The following is a 21,788-nucleotide window of genomic DNA, read 5'->3' as shown; positions in this document are numbered from 1 at the left end:
TGATGGCCCAAAGGTTTAACCCAGGGTGATTGGCTTGGACTAAGGTCAAAGGCAGAAGATTTAGGCATTGTGTGGGCACCTTGGGAAAGGCAGGCCAGAAAACAGCACCATGAACACAAGCACTGAGAACAGCTCCAGATTTTTCTGTGTCAAAGCAGGAATTTTTAATTCTGTATCTGAATTCCTTGAAAGCACAGGAGGTATGTGCTCATTTCTTTCTCTCTTACTTTTAAAGAAAACTGTAGCAGCTCTGAGCAACCTCAGAAACCCAACAGGAACTACAGAAGAGGTAATTTGTGGTATTTATGCATAGGGCAGTGACAACCCTCTCTCCGTGGGGTACCAAATGCTTTATGCTTTGTTTTATTAAGATTTGTTGCCCACTTTTTGCTCAGGGAAGCTGTGGCTGCCCCATCCCTGGAAGTGTTCAAGGCTGGGTTAGACGAGGCTTGGAGCAATCTGGGATAGTGGAAGGTGTCCCTGCCCATGGCAGGGGGTGGAATAATATGCTCAGTTATGTCCCTTCCAAACCAAATCCTTCCGTAATTCTATCATTTAAGTGCTTCGTTTTGGTGTTATTCTTTGGTCTGTATATTGTGATGCTTTTAAGTGCTTACAAGATTATAAAACAAAACTGCAAAGAACTAACAAATGTTTGTTTATTGTGCAAAATACTTTGAAAAGTGTGATATTTTCTTTCCCATTTAACTTGAAACTTCCAAAGGTGTCCCTGTTTCCTGCTGAATGGCAATGCATCTTAAACTTTGCTCAGTTGCAGGGGGAGACTGATGCTGACAGTCCCTACAGATGCAGCTGAAAATCTGGCCTCTGTCTGTAATGAGAAATGTCACTGTCAGTCATTCCCTCCTGGCAATGAGGACCAAATCTGTCCAAAATAAGTTTTGGCAGGGAGCTGGGTGTCTCTCCCAGGTGCTCCTGGTGCTGAGGATCTCATCCCGGAGGAGCTCAGAGCTGGATCCTACAGCTGGGGAGCCCGCAGCACCATCGAGCTCCAGTTCATGATTCAGCCTCTGGGCCTGCAAAACTTACAGATGTGCTTAATTTCCTTAAGCAAACGAAACACAACCCCCCTTCAGTGCACATGCTGGGCTCTCAAAACTATTTAATGGGATGTGAGTGAGCCTGGACTGACTTCATCCCGGGGAGTCTGAGGGTGGGCGGAAGCCAGGACTTGTTGCTGCGTTCTAGGAAATCAGCGTGCAGCCTCCCAGGCAGAGATTTTATTTTATTTCATTAGCAAAGCCCCTAAAAGCTGTTTACTGCTGCCCATAGAAGCAGCCTCTTGCTTTTCATGCTTTATTTGGCCGCGGGAAGGGGCCAAGCCGTGCATGTGGAGAGGGAGGTGGGGGAATCCCATCCCTCTCCCTCTGTTCTCCCTCCCCTTCCTTATCCCTCCTGACGTCTGGGAATTGAAATCTTTAATCACGCCGAGGAGCAGATGAGGCGCCAGGGCAGCTTGTCCCACAGCTCCAGAATGTAGCCGGACCCGCCGCCCGTCCCGGCTGACTCCAGGGGAAGCCGCGCCGCTCCGAGAGGTCGGTGCCGCGTTCGCCTTCGGGGCTGGGTTTGCAGCGATGCCGAGGAGGGGCTGTGCTGTTTTGGGGCACGTGTGGGTATCCCAAGCAGGGAATTTCTGTAAGGTTTTGCTCTCTGGGAAGCTTGGAATTGGTGCAGCGCCGGGCAGGGGTGACCGGTCCCATCCTCTTATGGTGAAGTGGCTTCAAGACGCATTCCCTGACAGTCAGTCAGTCTAAATACTGCCAGGACTGCCTTGGCAACTCTTTCGGGGCTGTGAGGAATGCACTTTTTTTTGTTGGTTTGATTTTTTTTTTTTTTTTTTTTTTTTTTGCCTTCTATTTTGTGGTTAATTGTCCAAAACTGCAGGATATTGCTGCCAGAGCGTACTTGGAAGGGTTTGCTACCAGTGTGGGATTTTCCCACCTGGATGAGTGGGTGGGTTCAGCCTGATAGGCTGGGGGAGCTGCAAAAGCTCAGCCTGGGAGTGCAATTGTACCTGTTTTGAGTCTGGTGCTGTGATGTTTGAGACCTTTTGTTCAATAGTGGAACTGAAATAGAGGAACTTTCCAGGAGAGAACAGAAGGGGGTTGATGAATTGGGGTTTTTTAGTCCGTTTTAGGTCCTTTAACCAGCAAAGCACTCGGGGAATGTGGAACAGATTTATTCCCTGCAGTTGGCTGCCTCGGGCAGGTCCCTGTCTCTTCTGCAGGGCTGCCCCTGGTGCTGCTCATGTGTCCAGCAGGGAGCGGGACACGAGGTGACATTGCTTCTGCCAGCACTTCTGTGCAGAGACAGTGATGACCTCTGGCATGAGGAAATGTCCCCAAACTGTGGCTGTGGAGGATGGAAATAATTCACAGTGCCTCCAAATCCTCACCTTTAGTTGTGCTGATTTAAATATGTGGCAGGCATTTTTTTCCCTTTAACTAACGTGACAACATGTAAGATTTCCTGTACAAAAAAGGGGATCTCTGACTGCCTTAACCTCCAAATCCCCTCCAAGCACACAGCTGGAGCAAGTGGAAAGGGGTGTGTTCCCGACACACATTTATTTTCCAGGCCCTGGAAATACTCACCACATGCTCCATATGTTGCTGCCTCCAAATTCCTTCCCTGGGGGTGAGTAACAGGGGAGAGGCATCAGTGTGCTGCGGGCTCCCTGCCTGCCAGCAGGCTGCTGTCACTGTGGTCCCCTCAGTCCCAGGGTCCACACTCAGCCTGGCTGGCTGGTGGCACCACTGATGGCAGAAATGGATGGGGAGGGACCACAGAGTCCTGGGGTGGGGGCTTGGCATGTGGCAGGCGAGTTGTGGAGAGGGAGCTCCTCTAGAAATGTGTTTTCCACCACTTCAGACAGGTGCATTTGTTATTCCTGATTTACAGGCAGGAAAATGAATGTTGGAGAAGAGGCAGAATGGCGATGGGTTTGCCTCTGAGCAGGCAGAAGAGATGAAGTCCCTGTTTCTTGCTTTAAAATCACAGTAAAGATCCACACCCTGGGGTCCAACTGTGCCCAATCTGTGTTAAAACCAGGATTACTGTGAGGGTGGGGAGGCCCTGGCACAGGGTGCCCAGAGAAGCTGCGGCTGCCTCATCCCTGGAAGTGTCCAAGGCCAGGTTGGACAGGGCTGGTGGAAGGTGTCTCTGCCTGTGGCAGGGGGTGGAATGGGATGAGCTTTAAGGTCCCTTCCAGCCCAAACCAGCCTGTGGTTCTATGATAAGACTGAACTGATCCTTACTGATGCATCAGGGTGGAAGCTCCTGCCTGAATCAGAGCCTGCAGTAAGCCCAGATCGGTGCAGGCTGGAGGAGTTGATTTTTCTGGACTTCAGATCCCATATAACCCTGGTTAACGGGAAAAGATCACACACAGACCAGTGCTTTTGCCGGAGCTTGGCATCCTGTTTGTCAGGAGAGTTGCACAGAAATTTCAAGGAAATCAAGAGCACTTTGGTGGCATTACAAAATGGCAAAAGTGAATTCAGTGAAGTGACCTTGTTAGAAGATGTGAAGAAACAGAATTTACTCCAATATGTATAAACTGTTTTCCTTAGTAATGCTAATGTATTTTTAGTGCATCACATGAAGAAATCTAAAGCAATACTGTTTTTCTCTTGACATGTTCCTTTTTTCTCCATTGCTTGCATCTCATACTGAGGGCAGTTAAAGTTTTACCTGCCCTGCACCGTCTCCCACCGTGTTTTCAGTTGGATACAGCAGAATAATGCTGTGAGGAGGCTTGTGCTGATTTCATTGGGCTAAACTGTCCTGTTTGACTCCAGACTGCTGAAATCTGCCCTAATCCCGTCGCTGTTCATGTCCTTTCTGTGTTTCATTCATTGTTGTTTGAGGTAACTGTTACCTTGTATTTGCTATTTACAGGATCTTGTCAGAATTCTGAGAGAATTTTGACAGTTTTTTCAGCCAGTATGTGCTTTTTTTGGAACTGATATTATACTTAAATTTCTACAGTATGAAATTGCCTAGAATATATTAATTTTTTGCCTTATTTTAAAGATATTGAGCCTTTGTTGCTCCCATTGCATTAGTGGTTTTTCATCTGAAAAATAAACAGACCACGCTGGAAGGACTGAATTTGATTAACTGAGGATTTGCAGCCCAGCTTTTGATGTTGGTATTCATGTGTTCTTATTTATTTGAACTTTTTGTGGATATTTTTGCTAGTAATTCCATGGGAAAGTGACCTTGTAATTCAAAGGTACCGTATATTTGCTACATTAAAAGTGAGGTGCTGCTCTGTTTGTTGCTGGGTTGTGTTTTCTCTCAGGATGGCACCTCTGAATTTTCTTGGAGAAAGTTCCAGTGCTGCAGTGTGGGGTGGAGGGTGCAGCTCAGCACACCCCGGCTCCTGTCGGACACGGGGAGCCATGAAAAAAATGGGACAATTCCATCCGGGATGCAGGCTGGGGAAAAACCCGGACGGGATTTTTCCTGGAGTACGGAATGGGGAAAAAACCCGGACTGGAATTTTCCTGGAGTACGGAATGGGGAAAAAACCCGGACGCGACTTTTCCTGGAGTGTGGAATGGGTGAAAACCCGGACTGGATTTTTCCCGGAGTACGGAATGGACTCTTGTGAAAACCCGGACTGGATTTTCCCTGGAGTACGGAATGGGGGAAAACCCGGACTGGTTTTTCTCTGGAATACAGAATGGGTATAACTTAAATTTCACACTTAACATGTTCATGTGTTCAGCTGAGGCTAATCCAGAGGAAAATAAAGGGAGAGAGATTGGAAAGGGAAACCCCAGAATATTCTGTTGCTGAAAAATCCCTTTGTTTTGCTGTTTCTGTAATCTTTATAGTAAGCTTTACAAAGCTCCTCTGTGAGGTATCAGACAAGAATTTTGCAATCAGAACCTTCTGCTATTTGAGGTTTTCCTGATGTCCAAGCCTTCCTGCCCTGCACTGCTATTTAACCTGTTGCTGTTGTTTGTGAGTCTCAGAAGATCCCTCCTGCCTGCCTTCCCACACTCAGTTACCATCGTGGCCTATTTGACATGATCTATTGCTTTTCTTCTCACCTGAACAGATCAGTTCTTCCGTAATTCTTCCTTTCACAACTTCCAGAACTCTAAATTAATTCTTTTCCACTTCTGAAAGAGAATAATCCTTATGCCCAGTTAAAGCAAATCAGGAGAATGGAAAATTCTGTAAGAGGTGTTTTCAGAGAAGCCAGAACCTTCCCCCTGCTCTCTGCCACTCTGTTTCTTAGTTCAAGGAATCTGAAAAAAGCCGACTTTTTGCTGCTGTTTGGAACATGCACCTCTGCAGCCAGGGCAGGCTCTGCTTCCCTGGAGGTGACAGTCAGAGCCCTGAAACCCACCTGTAAAATGTTTGCTGTTTTTTATAAACAATGACCTCATTTTATTAGCTGGAAATATAAAGCAAGTGCTTCCCATGGCTAAAGGCTTCAGTTACACTGCAGTTGTTCGGTTCATCTTCAATCAAAAAAAAAAAAATCACAGACAGGGAAGGGTGGTTAACAACTCCCTGTTACAACTTGCATGTTTTTCCGTTCATTCTTCCAGCAATTTAGATCTGATTTAAACAGATCATGCCTGGGTCACTCGTGCATATTTATTTTTCCTTGAAATTGCTACAAAGCTGCTGTTTTTGAAGGGAAACAGGCATTTGCCAGGAGCCTCTGCATACCTGTCCATCGAAGTGAATAGAAGTGAAATGTCACTGCAGGAGGCAGGGCTGGTTCTGCCAGAAGCAGTGAGGCTGAAATGTGGAGCACAGAGATGACAAAAGGCCAACAATGTGCGCTTAAAACCCAGTTTGTTGAGACCCACATGAGGGGATGGCACTGTTTCCATCAGGGTGACTTTCTGCTGACGTGAAATTCCTCACCCAAACTGAAGAGCACTGAAATTCAGGCCAGCAAAGCCAGCTGCAGGTGCTTGAGGTCTGTGGGCTGAGGCTGGCTATCCTCGGTCAGTCAGCTTTGGCCACGCTGCAGAGGTTATTTCTGAGTCACATTGATCCTCTGCCATGGCTAACCCTGTAACTGCCACTGCTTTCAGTCTGTTCAGTTAAAGCAAATCTGTTCCAGCAAGTCCTGAATGCAACTTCTTGGGAATGAAGTAAGAAATAAACCCTTTCTTTTTAAACTGTTCACATACAAACTCCACCGGGTCTGTGGATCCCTCCTGCTACAAAATTCCTTTATCACAGCAACTGAGGTCATTAAATCAGTGGTTTGAGGAGCCTGGCTGTTCCTCTTGATGCTTTTCATCTTAAGATCGGTGTATGCATGGCAGGGACATGAGAAACGTGCTGTCTGTACACCTGTAATGATCTTGGTCATGATAATCAGAAATAATTACTTCTGTACAATTTAAACCAGAAGTTATTCTGGAATCTGTCTGTCCAGTCATTTGCCAGTGTTGCTCATTTCCACGATCAGAGCAGAACCCATGGCTTTGAGTTCCGCTGCTGAGATTGTCCTGCCCAGAGAGCAGTGCCCAGCCCCAGCCCCAAGCAGGCTGAGAGGAGTGTTCCCCACCAGGTTTATAAACACAGTTTAGTCCAAGGCACTGAACAGCTGTATTGGAGAACCAAAAAGATAAAATAATATGTAGGAATTGCAGGAAAATCTGTGTGTTCTTCTCCACCCACCCTTTCAGTGCCATCAATGATACCTTGAGCTGCAGATCCCAGGTTGTGGTGGCTTAACTGAGATCTGCAAAAAACTGGGTTTAGATGTGATGAAATATAACTTTTACTTCTCCCTCCTGACATTTGCCCTCTTGTAGGTCCTGGTCACAATGCTGATTCACACTTGGTTCTTCCTTGCCTGCCTACCTGTGATGAGCCATGTCTGGGGACGAGTGGGCCAAGGTAAGGAGCCTGCCTGCCCTTGTGGGGCTGTTCCCTTGTCTGTCCCCTGGGATAACCCAGCCCTTCCCGTTGGCAGTGGCACCACTGTGAGGGACATTCCCAAAGGCAGGCTGGATTTCAGGGGGCTGCTGTGCTCTGGTGTCTGTTGGTGAAGCTCCAAACAGCCTTTCCCATGCATGAAGAGAGATGAGGGATCAGGGGGCCCATCTGGGGAGAGGCTCTCTATCCCTCCCCACTCTGCCAGGCATGTCCTCATCTCTGGCAGCAGTCCAGCCACTCCCTTGCACCAGGGATGCATTTCAGCCTGTGCAAGCAATGAGGGGGTTATGTGATCAGTGGGAGCCTGAGAAATAGGAAGAAAAAGGGTGTTACTTCTTTAGTCACGGCACCTTCCTGCTGCTTTGGGTGTATATGATGAGATGTGGTGCAACATCTGGGTGAGAAAGCAGGAGGTGATTCCTCCTGTATCATCCTGCTCCCCAGAGAGACCAGAAATTACCTACAGCACCTCAGCACAGCCTTTCTGATGTGGAAGAACCACCTTAATGTTATGCTTGAACGTTGTGTGGAAGAGCACAAAGGTTTCTAGAAGGTGATGGCACTGCAGGGCTGGGACAGATGTGTCTCCCTGCTGTGTATCTTCCACACTGCTGCACTTAAGCCTGGTCTTAACTCCCTGTCAGCTGGAGAGCAAGGTTACAGCATCGAATAGTGCACATCTAACGAAGGGCAAGGAAACAGTGGAGCTTTCATGGCACTGGGGATCATTTGCATCCAGCACATAATGGTGCTTTAGAGGATGATGTCCTTTCTGGTATGTCTGGGGACATTCTTGTCTTTTTAGCTTCTGGGCTCCTAGAGTGATGCCCAAGGAGCTGGACCACACTTGGCCAAAAGAAGAAAACTCCATGTTTAATCTAGCTCTGAATTCCCCTCATTGTTTCATGATCTTCGACCATTTCTCTTAGGCATGATTTTGGGATTTGCTTTTTGCCCTTCACCCCTCTTTCCCCTGTTTTCTTTCTTCCTCTTCAGATTTGCCTGGGGTGAGATGTGAATCTGCCCTTTGTTTCCCCAAATAGTTGTCTGCTTGTTGGGCAGCTTGCAGGAAGTCTCTGCAAGGAAAGGTTAAGGCACAGATGTTGAGCTGAGGCAAGCAAGACCTCACTGCCAGCTCTCACTGCTTTCCTGGGTGGTGACATCATGGCAGGGATGTCAGGAGGTGTCTGGGCATCATGCAAGACCAGAGCAGGGACTTGAGGAGCCCTGGGTGGCAGTTTGGCAGCACTGACCAGAAACTCCAGGTCAGCCTAAGCTTTTTTTTTTTTGTGAGTAATTGTAAAGGGAAAGAGATTGGTAACAGCTGCAAGTGAGGGGAACACTTGGGTGCAGATGTTTATAGTGTGCTCACTCACTGCAAATTAGGGCATCCTGCTGGAAAGGCAGCTCTGGGCACGGTGTCAGAAGGAAGGGAGAGAAATCTGCTGAGTTGCCATCCTGCATCCAGCCAAGTGAAAAAGTTTCATATGGTGACGTTTGTACGACAGGAATCATGGATTCAAGGAGTGACACATGAGCTCCAACCTCTAGCTGGGGTTAACAGATAGCTGTGAAATCTGGAGATGATAAGGGAATGTGCTCTTTCTTCTCTTTACCTCCTTGTCTGATACTATTTTTTTCCTCAGGATTTGTCATTTAGTTTGCAGCTCCCTGCAGCAAACTGATAGAAGCTGGTGCCCATGAGTTATGGTCCTGCCAGGAGCTGTTATTTACACTTTATCAGGTTTTTCTTTCCTTTTTTTTTTTTTTTCTTTCTGTTCTTTCTAAACCCAGTTGGTCCTTGGAGCTGCCTCTGAAATGATCTTTGCAGAAGTGTGGGATCCATCACCTGGGGAATTTCTGTATTTTTCAGCAGCCCAAGCCTATTGAAGAGCCTTGCTGAGCCCATTTACGTGTTTGCTGCCCTCCCATTTCACGTTTGCACTGAACACTCTTGCTGTACAAAAACATTCAGCATGAAAGCTCCTGGAAGAGCCCTTCAAGACATGAAGGGTGCAGAGAAAGCCCTCACCTCTGTGGGAGGCTGCTTTGCCTTTCTGCAGGGGTATAAAATGAGTACCTGAGAAACTGCTCTTTGCATGGGAGGCTCCAGGCCTGCAGAGGTGCAAGGGGACTGCAGGAGCTGCCATGCAACCCCAGGGGATGCTGAGGACTTGCCTGGGATGGTGAAGGTTCCCTTTGTACTGCAGCTGTTCCTGCATCCTTAGAGGAGACAGCACACATAGGTTTTGTGGGAGGAATTGCACCGTAACAGCACGGACATATCTCCTCCTCCCCAGGGTCAGGCCGGCTGAAACTCACTGTCCTCTCAGAAGACAGGCTCCAGATGAAGTGGAAAGAGACTGAAGGGAACATCAGTGGCTACAAAGTTCGGGTAAAGCCCATGGCAGGTATGTGCTGACACCCTGGACATCAGACCCAGCAGAGATTTGTGTGAGAGGGAGGGACTGAGCTCTACCTTCCGTCTGGTGGCCAACAGGACCTAAGCATGAGCATTATTTAGACCTTAAGGGAATAGAGACAAGGCAGAGGGACTTATCCTGTTCTGGTTCCAGGTGCTGATTTCACTGGGCTGTACATGCAGTATGGACAAGGAGCCTTGCTGGCCACAGTGGGAGCAGTCTGTAGCGCCACTCAGTGCAGGCACAGTCCCTTTATCACTCATTCACAGGAAAGAGATGAAATTCAGCTCTGTTCATCCCAGGAGAAAGGTTTAGCCAGAAATGCTGTTCTTCAGGACTCTGTGAGACAAATATGAAAAAGGTTCATTGCCTGGCTCTTCTATGGGAGCTCCCAGCTCTCCCACCACCTGCAGACACATGGAATGGGAAGACTTCGACCCTATTTGTGTGGGGAGACTCATCCCTCTTGCTCCCTACCCCTACTCCCTGACTTCAGATGTTGAACCTGGTGGTGTTGGAAGGACACGATGTCCCGTAGTGGGGAGGAGGGGCTGCAGGCATCCTTAGTCGAGGCTGGCATTCGGTTTCCAGTCGCTGCTGCTTTCCCAGTGAGCCGGAAAAGGGAGCTGCCAGGCAGGAGTGCGGGCGGCAGCTCCTGTGATCATCCGCCCGCTTTTAGCTCAGCCCCCACCTGTTTCCCAAGCTGGAGCAGGAGGTTTCCCATTCCTTCCCTGCCCTGCTCCTCCCCTGAGCCTCAGCTCAGCAGAGATTGATGAGCATCCCGGGAATGCAGGGAATCCCCACCGGCCTCCTAGCACATGCCTGAGGCTTTCCCTCTTAGGCTGGGGAGTTTCCAGCCTTAGGCAGGGGCACGGGGATGGTTGGGTCAGAAACAGATCCATCTCCATAATTTCAAGCTTGCAGACCTTTCCTGGTCAGAGGGGTTTAGGGAGCTGCTGTGCCTCTCTCTGGAGCAATCGCTGCCTCACTCTATCTGCTCGCTGCCCTGCCAACACAGAAGTGCCCAGTTCTTGGCTGGTCAAGGCATTCCAGAACAGGGTCCAACAGCCTGGGACATGGCTGTGGAGGGGTCTGGAGGCAGTGCCAGCCCCAGAAATGAGCTGTCTCCTGCAGGCAGCAGCTGCCCTTGCACAGAGATGGGGCAGAGACAGCACAGCTGGGATAAGTAAGATGAGTCCCAAGTGCCAGTGGTAACCTCCAGAGACATCGAGTCACTTCCTCATTTTGTCACATATAACCTCAATCAGTTGGGTGTCTTCATTCAGCAGTTGCCAGTCTTTACACTCTGAACACCAGCTTTTTACTCAACAGCTCCTTGGGAAGCTGGTGAGAGTTGCACTAATACTGGGTGGGAAGTAATTTCCTAATTTGGGCACATATCAGGGACTTTAAAAACCCCACCTCTATCTTCTCCACTCTACATTGAGAAAAAGAGTAAAAATCGGAGCTCCTCAAAATTTAAAGAATAAATAGGAGCTGACTGCGGTCCCTAGGCAGACATTCCCTGCATTTCGGTGCTGCTTTTGCTACTGTCAGCTTAACTTTAAGCTCTGACAGGCTCTGAACTGTGGTTTCATCCCACCTCAGGGGACTCGGAGCAAGAAGTCATGCTGAAAACCAAGACTTCCAAAGCCACGGTGGGAGGGCTGAGCCCCACCAAGGAATACACCCTGCAGGTCTATGTGCTCAACGGCTCCCAGGAAGCCCTGTTTGCCAAGAGGAAATTTGTGAGTAAGTGGAAAGGGCTAAATTTTACCACTCAGAGCTCCTGAGGCTCCTGGGGATGTGGCTGCACAGAGCTCATCCTCTGGCACACACCCTGCAGACTCTTTGGCAATCACAGAGCCTGGTACTGTTTTGGTTGGAAGGCTGGAAAGGGAGATCGGGAAGATTCAGGGGATGAGGGAGGGACTGTGGCTCACAGGCCTCTCTAGATGGGCAGTTTCTCTGTTTTTGGTCTTCCTACAGTAGAGGAACTCAAAAATGCATCCCAGACTAGAAATAACCGAAGGAATGCAGGAACTGCATCAGGAAAGAACCTCACCTCCTCGGGGAGCTCAGCAGCTGAGCACAGTTGGGTGGCAGAGGCCACCCCACCACCCCTGAACACTGCTCTGTCCCAGACAGGTGGGTGCTGTCACCATTCTGGAGTCACATGGGATTGATTTTGAGCCACGGACTGTGCCGTGCTGCCATGGCTGGAGCACACAGCTGTCCTTAAAACCATTCCCACTTTCTCCCTGCAACCTTCCTTCATCAGATATATTCTGTCAGTGAAACTTGCTAGCCTGGTCTCATCCTTTGCATACAATTCTTAGCTACAGGAACACAGTAAAACACTTAAAAATATTTGCCCCTCATTCCAGCCAAGCTGACAATGCACATCCAAGCATCCAAATTCAGCAGATGCAAACTTATCCTTCAACTGAATGTGGATCCTTGGAGAACAAGCTGCTCCCTAAGCACTGCGGCTAATGGTGCTTTTCCCCCTAAGCTCTGTGTTCCAAGGCTGGCTGCCGGTGCTCTACAAGAAGGATTTCCTCAACCTCCCTGGCTGAGGACTGTATGTAACTACAGAGTCTCATGTTTCCACGAGCTCAAAAGGGAATTACACCTGCTGATGGAAGAAAGATCCATCATGGCCATTATCCAAAAAGTCTTGGGTGTTTGTGAGCCACAGATTGCTGAGCTCTGGAGAGCAACTGGTATGAAGTCCCTTGGGATGTTTTCCCTGGTTTATATTTTACAAACATTCATTGTTTTTCATCATCAAGGATAATGGGAGGGACAAACTTGCTGATGTGATCCGTTACTAACGTTAACTCCTGAGCACACGTGCAGCCCTCTCAGAGAGGTGTGAATGAAGGTGGTGTCAGTCTATGCACCTATTTGCATAAATCTGTAGGAATTTTACCCTCTCTGAGGTCCTTACACCTGTGTCAAGTGTGGCTCAAATCAGCTGAGAAGTGGGGTTCCGTGGGGATAACACAGTTAGGGACAATGGAATTTTTTTATTTGGAGCACAGCAAAGGACAGAGCTGAAAAGAAAAGGCAGAAGGGGATTCAGCCAAAGAGCTCCGGAGAAACGACAAGAAACCAGCCGAGTGTGGAGGCCAGCGTGACAGAAACAACATCAATAACCCCAAAACCATCCCCGCGTACTCCTGAAAACACAGAGCGAGAGTCTCCAGGAAAAGAAAAACCCCCAAAGGATTCACTGAGGCGAGGTGAGAAGGGGTTCAAACATGTCTTGCTCCTTCTTCCCTGCTCTTTTCCCTAACACACACTGAATTCAAGCTTTCCACCCCACCCTCTGCCCCCCCAGAGTACAGTGCTGCTGGTTGTGCTTCCAATCACTAGGTCATGCTTTGGGAGCTGTCAGAGCTCACTGGAGAAATTTGGAGTTCTGTAGAACAACATGAATTCTAAGGAAAGCTGGAGTTAGGCCAAAAATTCCTTCCAGATGATTTAATTTATTGATTTTAATTGATTTGGCACTATTCTCTCTTCAATGTTGTCATCTCCCCCTGCTTCTGGCAGATTCGTGTAGGCATTTGTGTTCTTCAGCAGAGCACCCCCAGCCATGGACCTTTCCAAGGTGTTTCCTTTCCAAACACTAGGGATGTTTGTTACCCAGCCTGCTCCTCCTTCTAGGCTTGTTCTTCGTGTTTCACAGATAACTGATCCATGAGGATCCTTCAGATTCAGTTGAGACTGAGATGGCTCCCAGCTTGGCTGAAATGGTGCGAATGGGATGGGCCAGAGAATCTGTGTCTGTGATAAGAGACAGGCCCCTTTGGAGCCTGATAAATAAATCTTAATGGGATAATCTGTTTCCCCTCCACCAAAGATGCAAAATCTGAGAAATACTCCAGGAAGATGCATTCAATTAGCAACATGCTGTATCTTATCCTCTGCTAAGCTGAAGGCCTGGGGTGGGGACGAAGGCAGGGCTGGAGTATCCATGGTGCCAGCAGGTTTTTACGGGGAGATTGGATTTAATATAAAGCCATGAAATAATTGTAGCCCACAGGGGATCTCGTGATGGAATGGAATTAAGCAATCACCTGCAATTCTTGGAGACTTAGGCTAGATAAAAGGAAGCACTGGGCTGGGGCTGAGATGGAATGGAGCTGACAGCTTGCAGAGGGCAGTGCTTGGGTTAGCACACGCTTCTTGAGAGCATTAACCCCTTCTTTGCAGAGGTGCAGCTCCACACCACTCCGTTTCTTGGTGCTGACATGGGTTATGCTTGGCTCTGTGGTTTTCACGAGATGCTGGCATGTGCCAGACTGGCAGATGGTCTATTCCACCATCCAGACAAGGCCCTGCACAGCAGATTTGCTTTTTAGCTTAAAACTGAAGCGGGTTTCCTCCTTACAATTGGTTCTCTCAGTATCAAACCTTTCCCCTGCAGGCTCCCAGTTTCAGTGTGACACACCTGCAATGACTGATATTGTCCTGCTTGTGGATGGGTCCTGGAGCATTGGACGCAACAATTTCAAGCTCATTAAGGAGTTCCTGAGCAATCTGATTTCCCCATTCAGTATTGCAGAAGACAAGATAAGAGTAGGTAGGACATGCTCCTGTTTCCTGACCTTAGGATGTTGATGTTTGAAGGGGCCTTGGTCTCTTGCTATGTGCTCCTCTTGGGAGCTCTTATTCCTTTAGGATGTGGTCCTAGAGCTGCTCTTGGAAGCTTTTCCCATCTGGTAGCAAGCTCTGGCCTCTAGTGGCTGTGAAAAATATCTGCACAGTGAACAGAAGTGCTGTCTTTGGGCAGCACCAGCTTGGGTGGTGATGCTGAGATACTTTTGGGATTTGCTACCATCTGTGACGAGGTGCTCAGCCACCAATGCACTGTGTGCAGTGGCAATGCCACACTGGGGCTGCTGTGAATTCAGCTTGGAATGGGGCTGCTTCCAGCTCTGAATGCTACTGACAGCCGGGCTGTACATGAAATAGGATGATGTAAATCTCTCTCAGCCCTTGAAACTGATTGTTTGACCCTGATTAACTTTGACACCTTATCAAACACCTCTGATCATCATGAGATGATCATGAGAGGGGTGTGTACCCCTGTACCCCGTGGGGTCTGAGGCATCGCTTTGCCGCCTGCATGGCAGGACCTTAAAATCAGGGAATATCCTGAGTTGGAAGGGACCCACAAGGATCATCGGGTCCAAGTCCTGGCCCTGCACAGAACACCCTGAGAATCCCACCCTGGGCATGAGAGCATTGTCCAAATGCTCCTGGAGCTCTGTGAGGCCTGGGACTGTGACCACTGCGCTGGGGAGCCTGTTCAGTGCCCAACCACCCTCTGGGGGAAGAACCTTTTCCTAATGTCCAACCTAAACCTCCCCTGACTCAGCTTCATGCTATTTTCTCAGAACCACACAGAGAAGTGGAGTTAGAAGCCTCATCTACTCACCCTCAGTCCCTTTCATTATTTTGTGTCATCCTTCCTGGCAATCGTGAGACCGGTCCCAGAGTGGGTCTCCTGCAGCTCACCTGGGCTGGCTGGATGCCCATAGCTCCTGTTTTTCCCAGGGCTGTCCCAGTACAGCAGTGACCCCCGCACGGAGTGGGATCTGAGCGCTTACTCCACGAGGGAACAGGTGCTGGAGGCCGTGAGGAATTTGCGATACAAGGGTGGCAACACCTTTACAGGTAACTCCACCTTACAGGGCTCTAAACAGCCCTTGCAGCCACAGTGGGGGAAGCTGTTCCCATGGGACAATGTGCTCTGTGGGGCTGTGGCTGCTGGGGAGCAGAAAAAAGAGTAAAGGCATTGGGGTTGTTCGGAGGGCTGTGGCACATCCTCCATCTCTGCTCTTCCCCAGGTCTAGCACTGACCCACGTCCTGGAGCAGAATCTGAAACCAGATGCTGGTGCCCGGCTGGAGGCTGAGAAGTTGGTAATCCTCCTGACTGATGGGAAATCCCAGGATGATGCCAGCCTGGCTGCTCAGACCTTGAAAAACCTGGGCATAGAGATATTTGCCATCGGTAAGATCACAGCCATTGATAATCTGTAGGACAAAGCCAACCTATTTTTGGTCATCTTTAAATTGAAGATTATGTTCCCTCAACTTTGAAAGAAGGATCCTAAGGCTGTAAAACTGAAGTAGTGGATGAGACCTCATTACATTAAGGCTAAGAGGAAAGTTAACTCATTTATTCAGCACAGGCAGTGTTTTCAAAGAATATATTTTTTTTTAGGAAAAGCATTCACGTGGGAGATGTCACACCTCCCACCTAAAGACCTTTGGGAGCCTCAGGGACCTGTGCCATGAGAACAATATTCTCAGCTGTGGAATTAGGCAAGAGAATGTTGTATTGGGGATGGCAGGAGACCTCCTGTATTATTACTGCCTCTCACAACTTCCCATTTCTCTAAATAACAGCATTATCTGCTCTTCACTGTCCAGCAGCAACACCAAGACACAAAATGGCCTTGAGCAGCTCCGGCCTTGATGACCACAAGGTCTGCTAGAGACTGATACATGAGCAATAAAGTTACATAAAAACTCTCCTGAAATTGCAGTCTCCAAAAGTTTGTGCTAAGCTGTGTTGGGAACATGCAAGCGAGCGTTTATTGCATAGGGTTATGTGGGTAAGTGGCTTTTATGGAGTGAGGAGAGCTGCTGAGCCTCCTTGGACAGTGGTAGGGAACCCTGAACCTAGCTCTGGGAAGCAAAATGAGTTGTAGTGTGGAGCTTGGTCTGCAGAGAGTTAATGAGGATGGGGAGCTGAAGGATGGGGATAGAGGATGCTCTGTGATGGAGAAGTTCTGTTATACAAATGGGCTGCTTTTTGCTCGTCCCTGACTCTGTGGGATGCAGAGTGATGTTCTGATGAACAACAGGCTCTCTGTGGGGAGTGCTAGCACCTCATAAATATAAAATGGTTGTTTGTTCATTCAGTCCCTCATCCGTTTATGCCAACAGCCTCTCAGGTTGAAAAATACCTCCCTTCCTGATAGCAAAGCCTGCAAGTGGTGAGGAGGCAGGAGGACAGAAGGAGGATTCACCAGACTGTCTCCAGGTTGCTAAAGGCCTTCTGAGCTGAAAGCTCTTCCCAGGCTGGGCTGAGGTGGTTGCTGCAGGAAAGCTCAGGGCCACTAAGACACCACTCTGCCACTGGGACAACTGGGAGGCTGTTCTTGGAGAGCAGGGTGATGGTAAACCCACCTCTGGGGAGTCCCTCTGCTCCTGTCTGGGGAGGTTCTCAGCCTCGTTCTCTGGTCGCAGGGGTGAAGAACGCGGACGAGGCGGAGCTGAGGCAAGTGGCCTCGGAGCCGCTGGAGCTCACCGTGTACAACGTGCTGGACTTCCCCCTGCTCAGCTCCCTGGTCAGCAAACTCACACGGGTCCTGTGCACCAGGATCAAGGAGAGGAGCCACAAGGAAACCACAGGTGATGTGGGACCTCCTTGGTGAGAGCTTCCTGCTGCTCACCATCCCCCTTCTTCTTGGTGGATAAAATCCCCTCAAGACAATAATAACCACTATATGGAAAAGGAGCTTCCTTTCCCTCTTCCTTTATATATGGTGTGATAAATGTGTTGTAACCATCTTCTTTTCCGAGTTTCTTCCAACGAGGCAGAAAAAGCAGGAGAACTAATAGGAAAATATACTAGGGAAAGTCTATGGAGTAAATGTGGAGGTAGGGTGAGGAAATAATAAAGCACCTAAACATATTAGTTTTTTCTCCACAAAACTTTTAATATTGGATCTCCAACAAGTTAAAATCAAGCAGCCATTTCTTTCCTTTGCTGGGAACAGCTTGCATGATGAAGAGCATGAAGAACCACTCCAGATGTTAACTTAGATCCTCAAGAGAAATATTGTGTACATATTTCCACCTCTTTCTGCTCTAAGATTGACCTAAGCAGAATGGGAAAGTCTAAATTTCAAGCATACTTTCATTTAATGCTCTGGAGATTCGTATTAATAAATTCATTTATTCTTATTGATTTGTATTTGGCATAATTAGACATTTTACAAAGGTGAAGGTTAGGCTGAAGAAAAATGGGCTTGTCCAAAAAGAAACCAAAGTAATTTTTGCTTGTTAATTTTGGCAAATTTTTGAGATTAAGGAACGCAGACTTGTGTTGAAGAATTATTTGCAGCACCCAGCAAAATACACAGCCTGTTCTCTATGGAGTATTTATGTTCTCTGTACAGCCAGTTTTAAAATATTTATTTCAGAGCAGTCTGGAACAGTTTCTATACTCTATAGGGAAGGAGACTGCAACTTGGTTTGAAAAATGTCACTCATGTTTATGAGCTGGAAAGTACATTTGGCATGAGAAGTGTGAATATAAGAAAATAACTGTGCTTTTAATTCCTAGGCAGCGCTGTGAAAGATAACCCTGCCAACACGGGTCCCCAGATCAGCCCAACTGACCTGAAAATATCTGCTGTGACCTCCAAGAGCATGCACTTGGCCTGGAGCCCTCCTCTGAGACCACCAAAGAAATACCGGGTTGTGTATTATCCATCCAAGGGTGGGACACCCAAAGAGGTGAGAGACCTTTCCCTGGACACCTGAGACTACCACAGCTTCCAGATGGTGGCTGGCAGTTTAAGGAGGCTTGGGTGGACAAAAAGAGGATGGCAATGGGGTATCAGTTAAGCCAGAGATGAAATTAAATGCACCATGAGTGTAAATGTGAAGAGGTAATAGGGTGATAAGATAGAAGACTCTGATTTTTCTCTTAGCCAGTGTTATCCCCTCCCTAAATAATGTGTTTTGACTTGGAGAGGACTCTCAGGTGCAGAGAGCCAAGGATATCTGGGATGGATATGATTTAAAGAAGCAAATCCAAATCGTGGACGAATTTCCATTGATTTCAGTGAGAGCGTGGCTAGAGTCCTGTGCTCGGTGCTTGCAGAGATCCCAGGTTTAGAGGACAGGAATCCTTTTTGCCTCTCACCTCTCTGCTTTGGGGAGATGCTAGCTATCACAAAGTGCAGAGAGAGGGCAACTGGGCTTCATGTTTCTGGGCACAGATCTGCCACGGAGAAGCCACACTGGCCAGGGATGGCCAGTTCAGCCGTTCCATTGCTGAAGGGCAGTAGCACCTCCCTGCCCTGACAGCCCTCCCTTTGTGCTTGCAGGTGGTTTTAGAGGGAGCAGAGTCCTCTCTGCAGCTGTCCAACCTGACCTCGCACACGGAGTACCTGGTGTCGGTGATCCCTGTGTACGACACCGCGGTGGGGGACGGGCTGAGAGGCGTCACCTCCACATGTAGGTCGTGAGTAGAGAGAATTGTGCTGAGGGGTGCTGAGGAAAGGCGAGCAGAGCTCGATCTCTGACCACCTCAGACTGGAGAATGCCATTGTACATTTCCTCACCCCCCAAGTTCGGGCTATCTACAGCTCTCTTTATCTGCGGAGGTGCTCAGAACTCAACCAGGCAAGACCCTGAGCAACCTGTGCTTTGAGCAGCAGGTTGGGCCAGAGACCTCCAGGGATCCTTTCCACCTGTGTCATTCTGCAAAGCAGAATGTGGCAGTAACACACCCTGCTAGAAATATATTGCAACTCCTCGCTGGTTTTTTATCCATGGCGCTGAGTGAATTAAACTCTCTGTAAAGTAGAGACTGTGTTAGATGTGGGGTGGGTGCCTGCCAGCGTGCAGTAGCTGTTGTAAAGCCAGGTGTCCCCTGGGTTTTGAGTTGTTGCAGACCTCATACACTGAAGGTACCTTTGTGCCTTATTTTTCTCTTTAGTGCCTTTGTCTTCCCCTCGTTCCCTGCGTGTCTCTGAGCTGAGCCACAACAGTCTGAGGCTGAGCTGGAAAGCAGCCCAGGGAGCCACGCACTACCTGGTGCTCTGCTCTGCAGCCCCTGATGGAGCAGAGGACTATACAACAGAGGTAGAGTTTGTGACAATAATGATAATACTGTTTTTTCTCTGTCTGGGCTGAGTTTAGTGCTAGCTCTAAGATTTGGCAATTGGTATCATGTGGTCAAAGAAAAAAAATCTATCAGAATTATTGCCAGAAACAGCTTTCATAAAAGATTCTTTTCTATGGTTTGTCTCAAAGTGATTTATAACTGTGAGGGTTTCATGTGGGAAATCAAGGCATGGGAGAGATCTGACTGCCTCCTGGGGCCCTGGAAACCCAGGCACTGAACTCACATCCTTGCAGCCCCAAGTGTAATTGTTGTATCCTTGAGGCTGTACATAAACATCTTGACTGTGTGTATCTTTAAAAGTTAACTGAAAATGTGTTAGGGCGGATCTGGCTGACATCTGAAAACAGACCTATGACACTGCAGATGAAAGAAACAATGCTTGACGAATGGAAAATCCTTAAAAACATCTAAGAACGCTTCGTTGTGCATTTTAACACATTATCTAGAGTACCTGTAGGCTGAGGATATGAATTTTAAAAAAACAAAGTGAGTGGGGAGGAACATTTACTGCCTCTTTGACTAAGATTGCCTCTCTGAATGCACAGCAATAGAGGCAATTGCAGGATGGTTTTCAAAACAGATCAATTAATACTCTGCTTTCAGTGCATACTAATGGGGTTTTAATAAGATTCAGAACATCTGAAGCAAGACTGACGCTCAAATTTGTATTTCAGAATATTAAAACATTTCCACAGTTACCTGACCTACTCCCTGTTAGAGTGCAATGCTCCAGGCCGATGGGATGTCTGCAAAACCAGCATTAAAATGTTCCCAGCTTTTTATAAACTGTGCTCCAGTGTGTGCAGACTCCTAAGTGTCCCCGTGGTGCCTTTCTGCAGCGAGCAGGCTGCGGAGCAGAGCGGTGCCCGTGCCGTGTTAGCAGCAGATGGCAGCAGCCCGGCTGCTCTGGGGCTGCTGGCAGCGCTCCTGCCAGAGCTTCCCGTGTGTCTGAGAAAAGCGGGATCACAGCTCTTGAATACCCCCCGATCCAACCCAGAGCAGCAGCGTTTTGGTGTGAGAGAATCAGGGCTCTGCAGAGCAGGGTAGGAGGAGGTGCTGTGTATCCCCAAAGGGCAAGAGAGACAGAGATCACCTGCCCAGGTAGGGAAGGGACTGGAGAAGAGGAGAATGAGGGGAGACATCACTGGGGTCTGCAGCTTCCTCATGAGGGGAAGTGGAGGGGCAGCTCCCCTCTGTGCTCTGTGTGACCAGCGACAGGACCCGAGGGAGCAGCTGCAGCTGTGTCGGGGCAGGTTTAGGTTGGAGGTTAGGAAAAGGTTCTACCCAGAGGATGGCTGGGCAAGGGAACAGGCTGTGAATGGTCACAGCAGCAGCAGCCTGACAGAACTCAAAGAAAATTTGGACAACACTCTCAGGGACACGGTGGGATTCATAGGGTTTTCCTGTTCAGGAACAGGACTTGGATTCTGATGATCATTGTGAGTCCATTCCAACTCAGGATATTCTGTGATACTACGATTCTAAGACCATTCTAGATTGGAGAGGACCCCTAAGTGTAACCAAAGGGTCCTTGGCCCATGCCTCTGTAAGGTCCTGCTCTCTTAAGTGCATTGGGAGGTACCCTAGAGCTGAAGGGTACCCTAAACCCCCTCTCTGTTGGCAGGTGAAGGTGACCCAGCCCGAGGTGCTGCTGGAGGGGCTGTCCCCCAGCACTGGGTACTCTGTGGCAGTGTATGCCATGTATGGGGAAGATGCCAGTGATCCAGCCAGCATCCAGGAAACCACCTGTAAGTGCTGCTGCTCCTTACTGAGTTGTTATCAAACACTTAAGGCAGGAGGGACGTGTGAAATGAGGTGCTTCCCATATTGTGCATCTGGCCTCTTTCCTGCTGGATCTGAAGCAAGTATTGGTCCTCAAGGGGATGTCTAATTGCATGGTGAGCTATGAAAAAGGAGTGATGCTCCCCTGGTAATAAAGGACTCCTGAACTAGGTGTTCCTTGAAGTCTTTGTTGTCTGGGGTGGGAGAAGGCAATCATCTGGCTCATCCTCACCTAAATCTGCGGCAGCCCTTCATAAGCTCCCAGATGTGTGTGTGGTAGTGAATAAAGAGAATATTTGCCTGCATAGTTGAATGAGCCTCTTGGTTCAAGGTGGGATCATCTGAGGGCAGCAGGAGGCAGCGGGTGGCATTGCCATTGTGCAGCCTGTGAAGGCTCAGAGTGCTGTCACTAACTGTTGTTGCAGTGGCCTTGAGTCCTCCCAGGTACCTGAGCTTCTCCGAGCTCAGCCACGCTTCCGTGCGGGTCAGCTGGGAGGCCGCGGCCCCGGCCGTGCGGGCTCACCACGTCACCTATGTCTCTAGCAGAGGGGGCAACGCTGGAGAGGTGAGTCCTCAGGGGCTGGGGGAAGGAAAAGGAGCTTGGGAAGTTGGATAATGCCCTGTTGTCCTTCAGCTGCATGATTCAGGGAGAGCTTGTGTGCTGGCAGTGTGTTAACTCTGAAATGGGCAC

At 48.7% G+C, this 21,788-nt stretch overlaps 1 protein-coding gene across 2 annotated transcripts in view; it reads left to right on the top strand.

Annotated features, from left to right (window-relative positions):
• Positions 1-1,188: 1,188 nt before the first annotated feature.
• Positions 1,189-21,788, top strand: part of COL20A1 (collagen type XX alpha 1 chain) — a 53,312-nt gene continuing 32,712 nt past the window's right edge. Inside the window, exons 1-15 of one of the 2 annotated variants that reach the window (XM_032127206.1) lie at positions 1,190-1,556; positions 6,822-6,906; positions 9,246-9,356; positions 10,977-11,120; positions 11,358-11,516; positions 12,416-12,616; positions 13,807-13,962; positions 14,940-15,059; positions 15,233-15,397; positions 16,642-16,806; positions 17,744-17,916; positions 18,513-18,642; positions 19,127-19,272; positions 20,940-21,063; positions 21,523-21,662. In XM_032127206.1, coding sequence (XP_031983097.1) covers positions 6,834-6,906; positions 9,246-9,356; positions 10,977-11,120; positions 11,358-11,516; positions 12,416-12,616; positions 13,807-13,962; positions 14,940-15,059; positions 15,233-15,397; positions 16,642-16,806; positions 17,744-17,916; positions 18,513-18,642; positions 19,127-19,272; positions 20,940-21,063; positions 21,523-21,662 — 2,007 coding nt within the window. In that variant the 5' untranslated portion in view covers positions 1,190-1,556; positions 6,822-6,833. Of the gene's footprint in view, positions 1,557-6,821; positions 6,907-9,245; positions 9,357-10,976; positions 11,121-11,357; positions 11,517-12,415; positions 12,617-13,806; positions 13,963-14,939; positions 15,060-15,232; positions 15,398-16,641; positions 16,807-17,743; positions 17,917-18,512; positions 18,643-19,126; positions 19,273-20,939; positions 21,064-21,522; positions 21,663-21,788 lie in introns of both variants that reach the window. The other variant, XM_032127207.1, reaches the window with a different exon arrangement.

The sequence above is a fragment of the Corvus moneduloides genome, chromosome 17, assembly GCF_009650955.1.
Source record: "Corvus moneduloides isolate bCorMon1 chromosome 17, bCorMon1.pri, whole genome shotgun sequence".
In the NCBI taxonomy this organism is placed as follows: Eukaryota; Metazoa; Chordata; class Aves; order Passeriformes; family Corvidae; genus Corvus; species Corvus moneduloides.
This window is presented reverse-complemented; position numbering and strand designations above follow the sequence as displayed.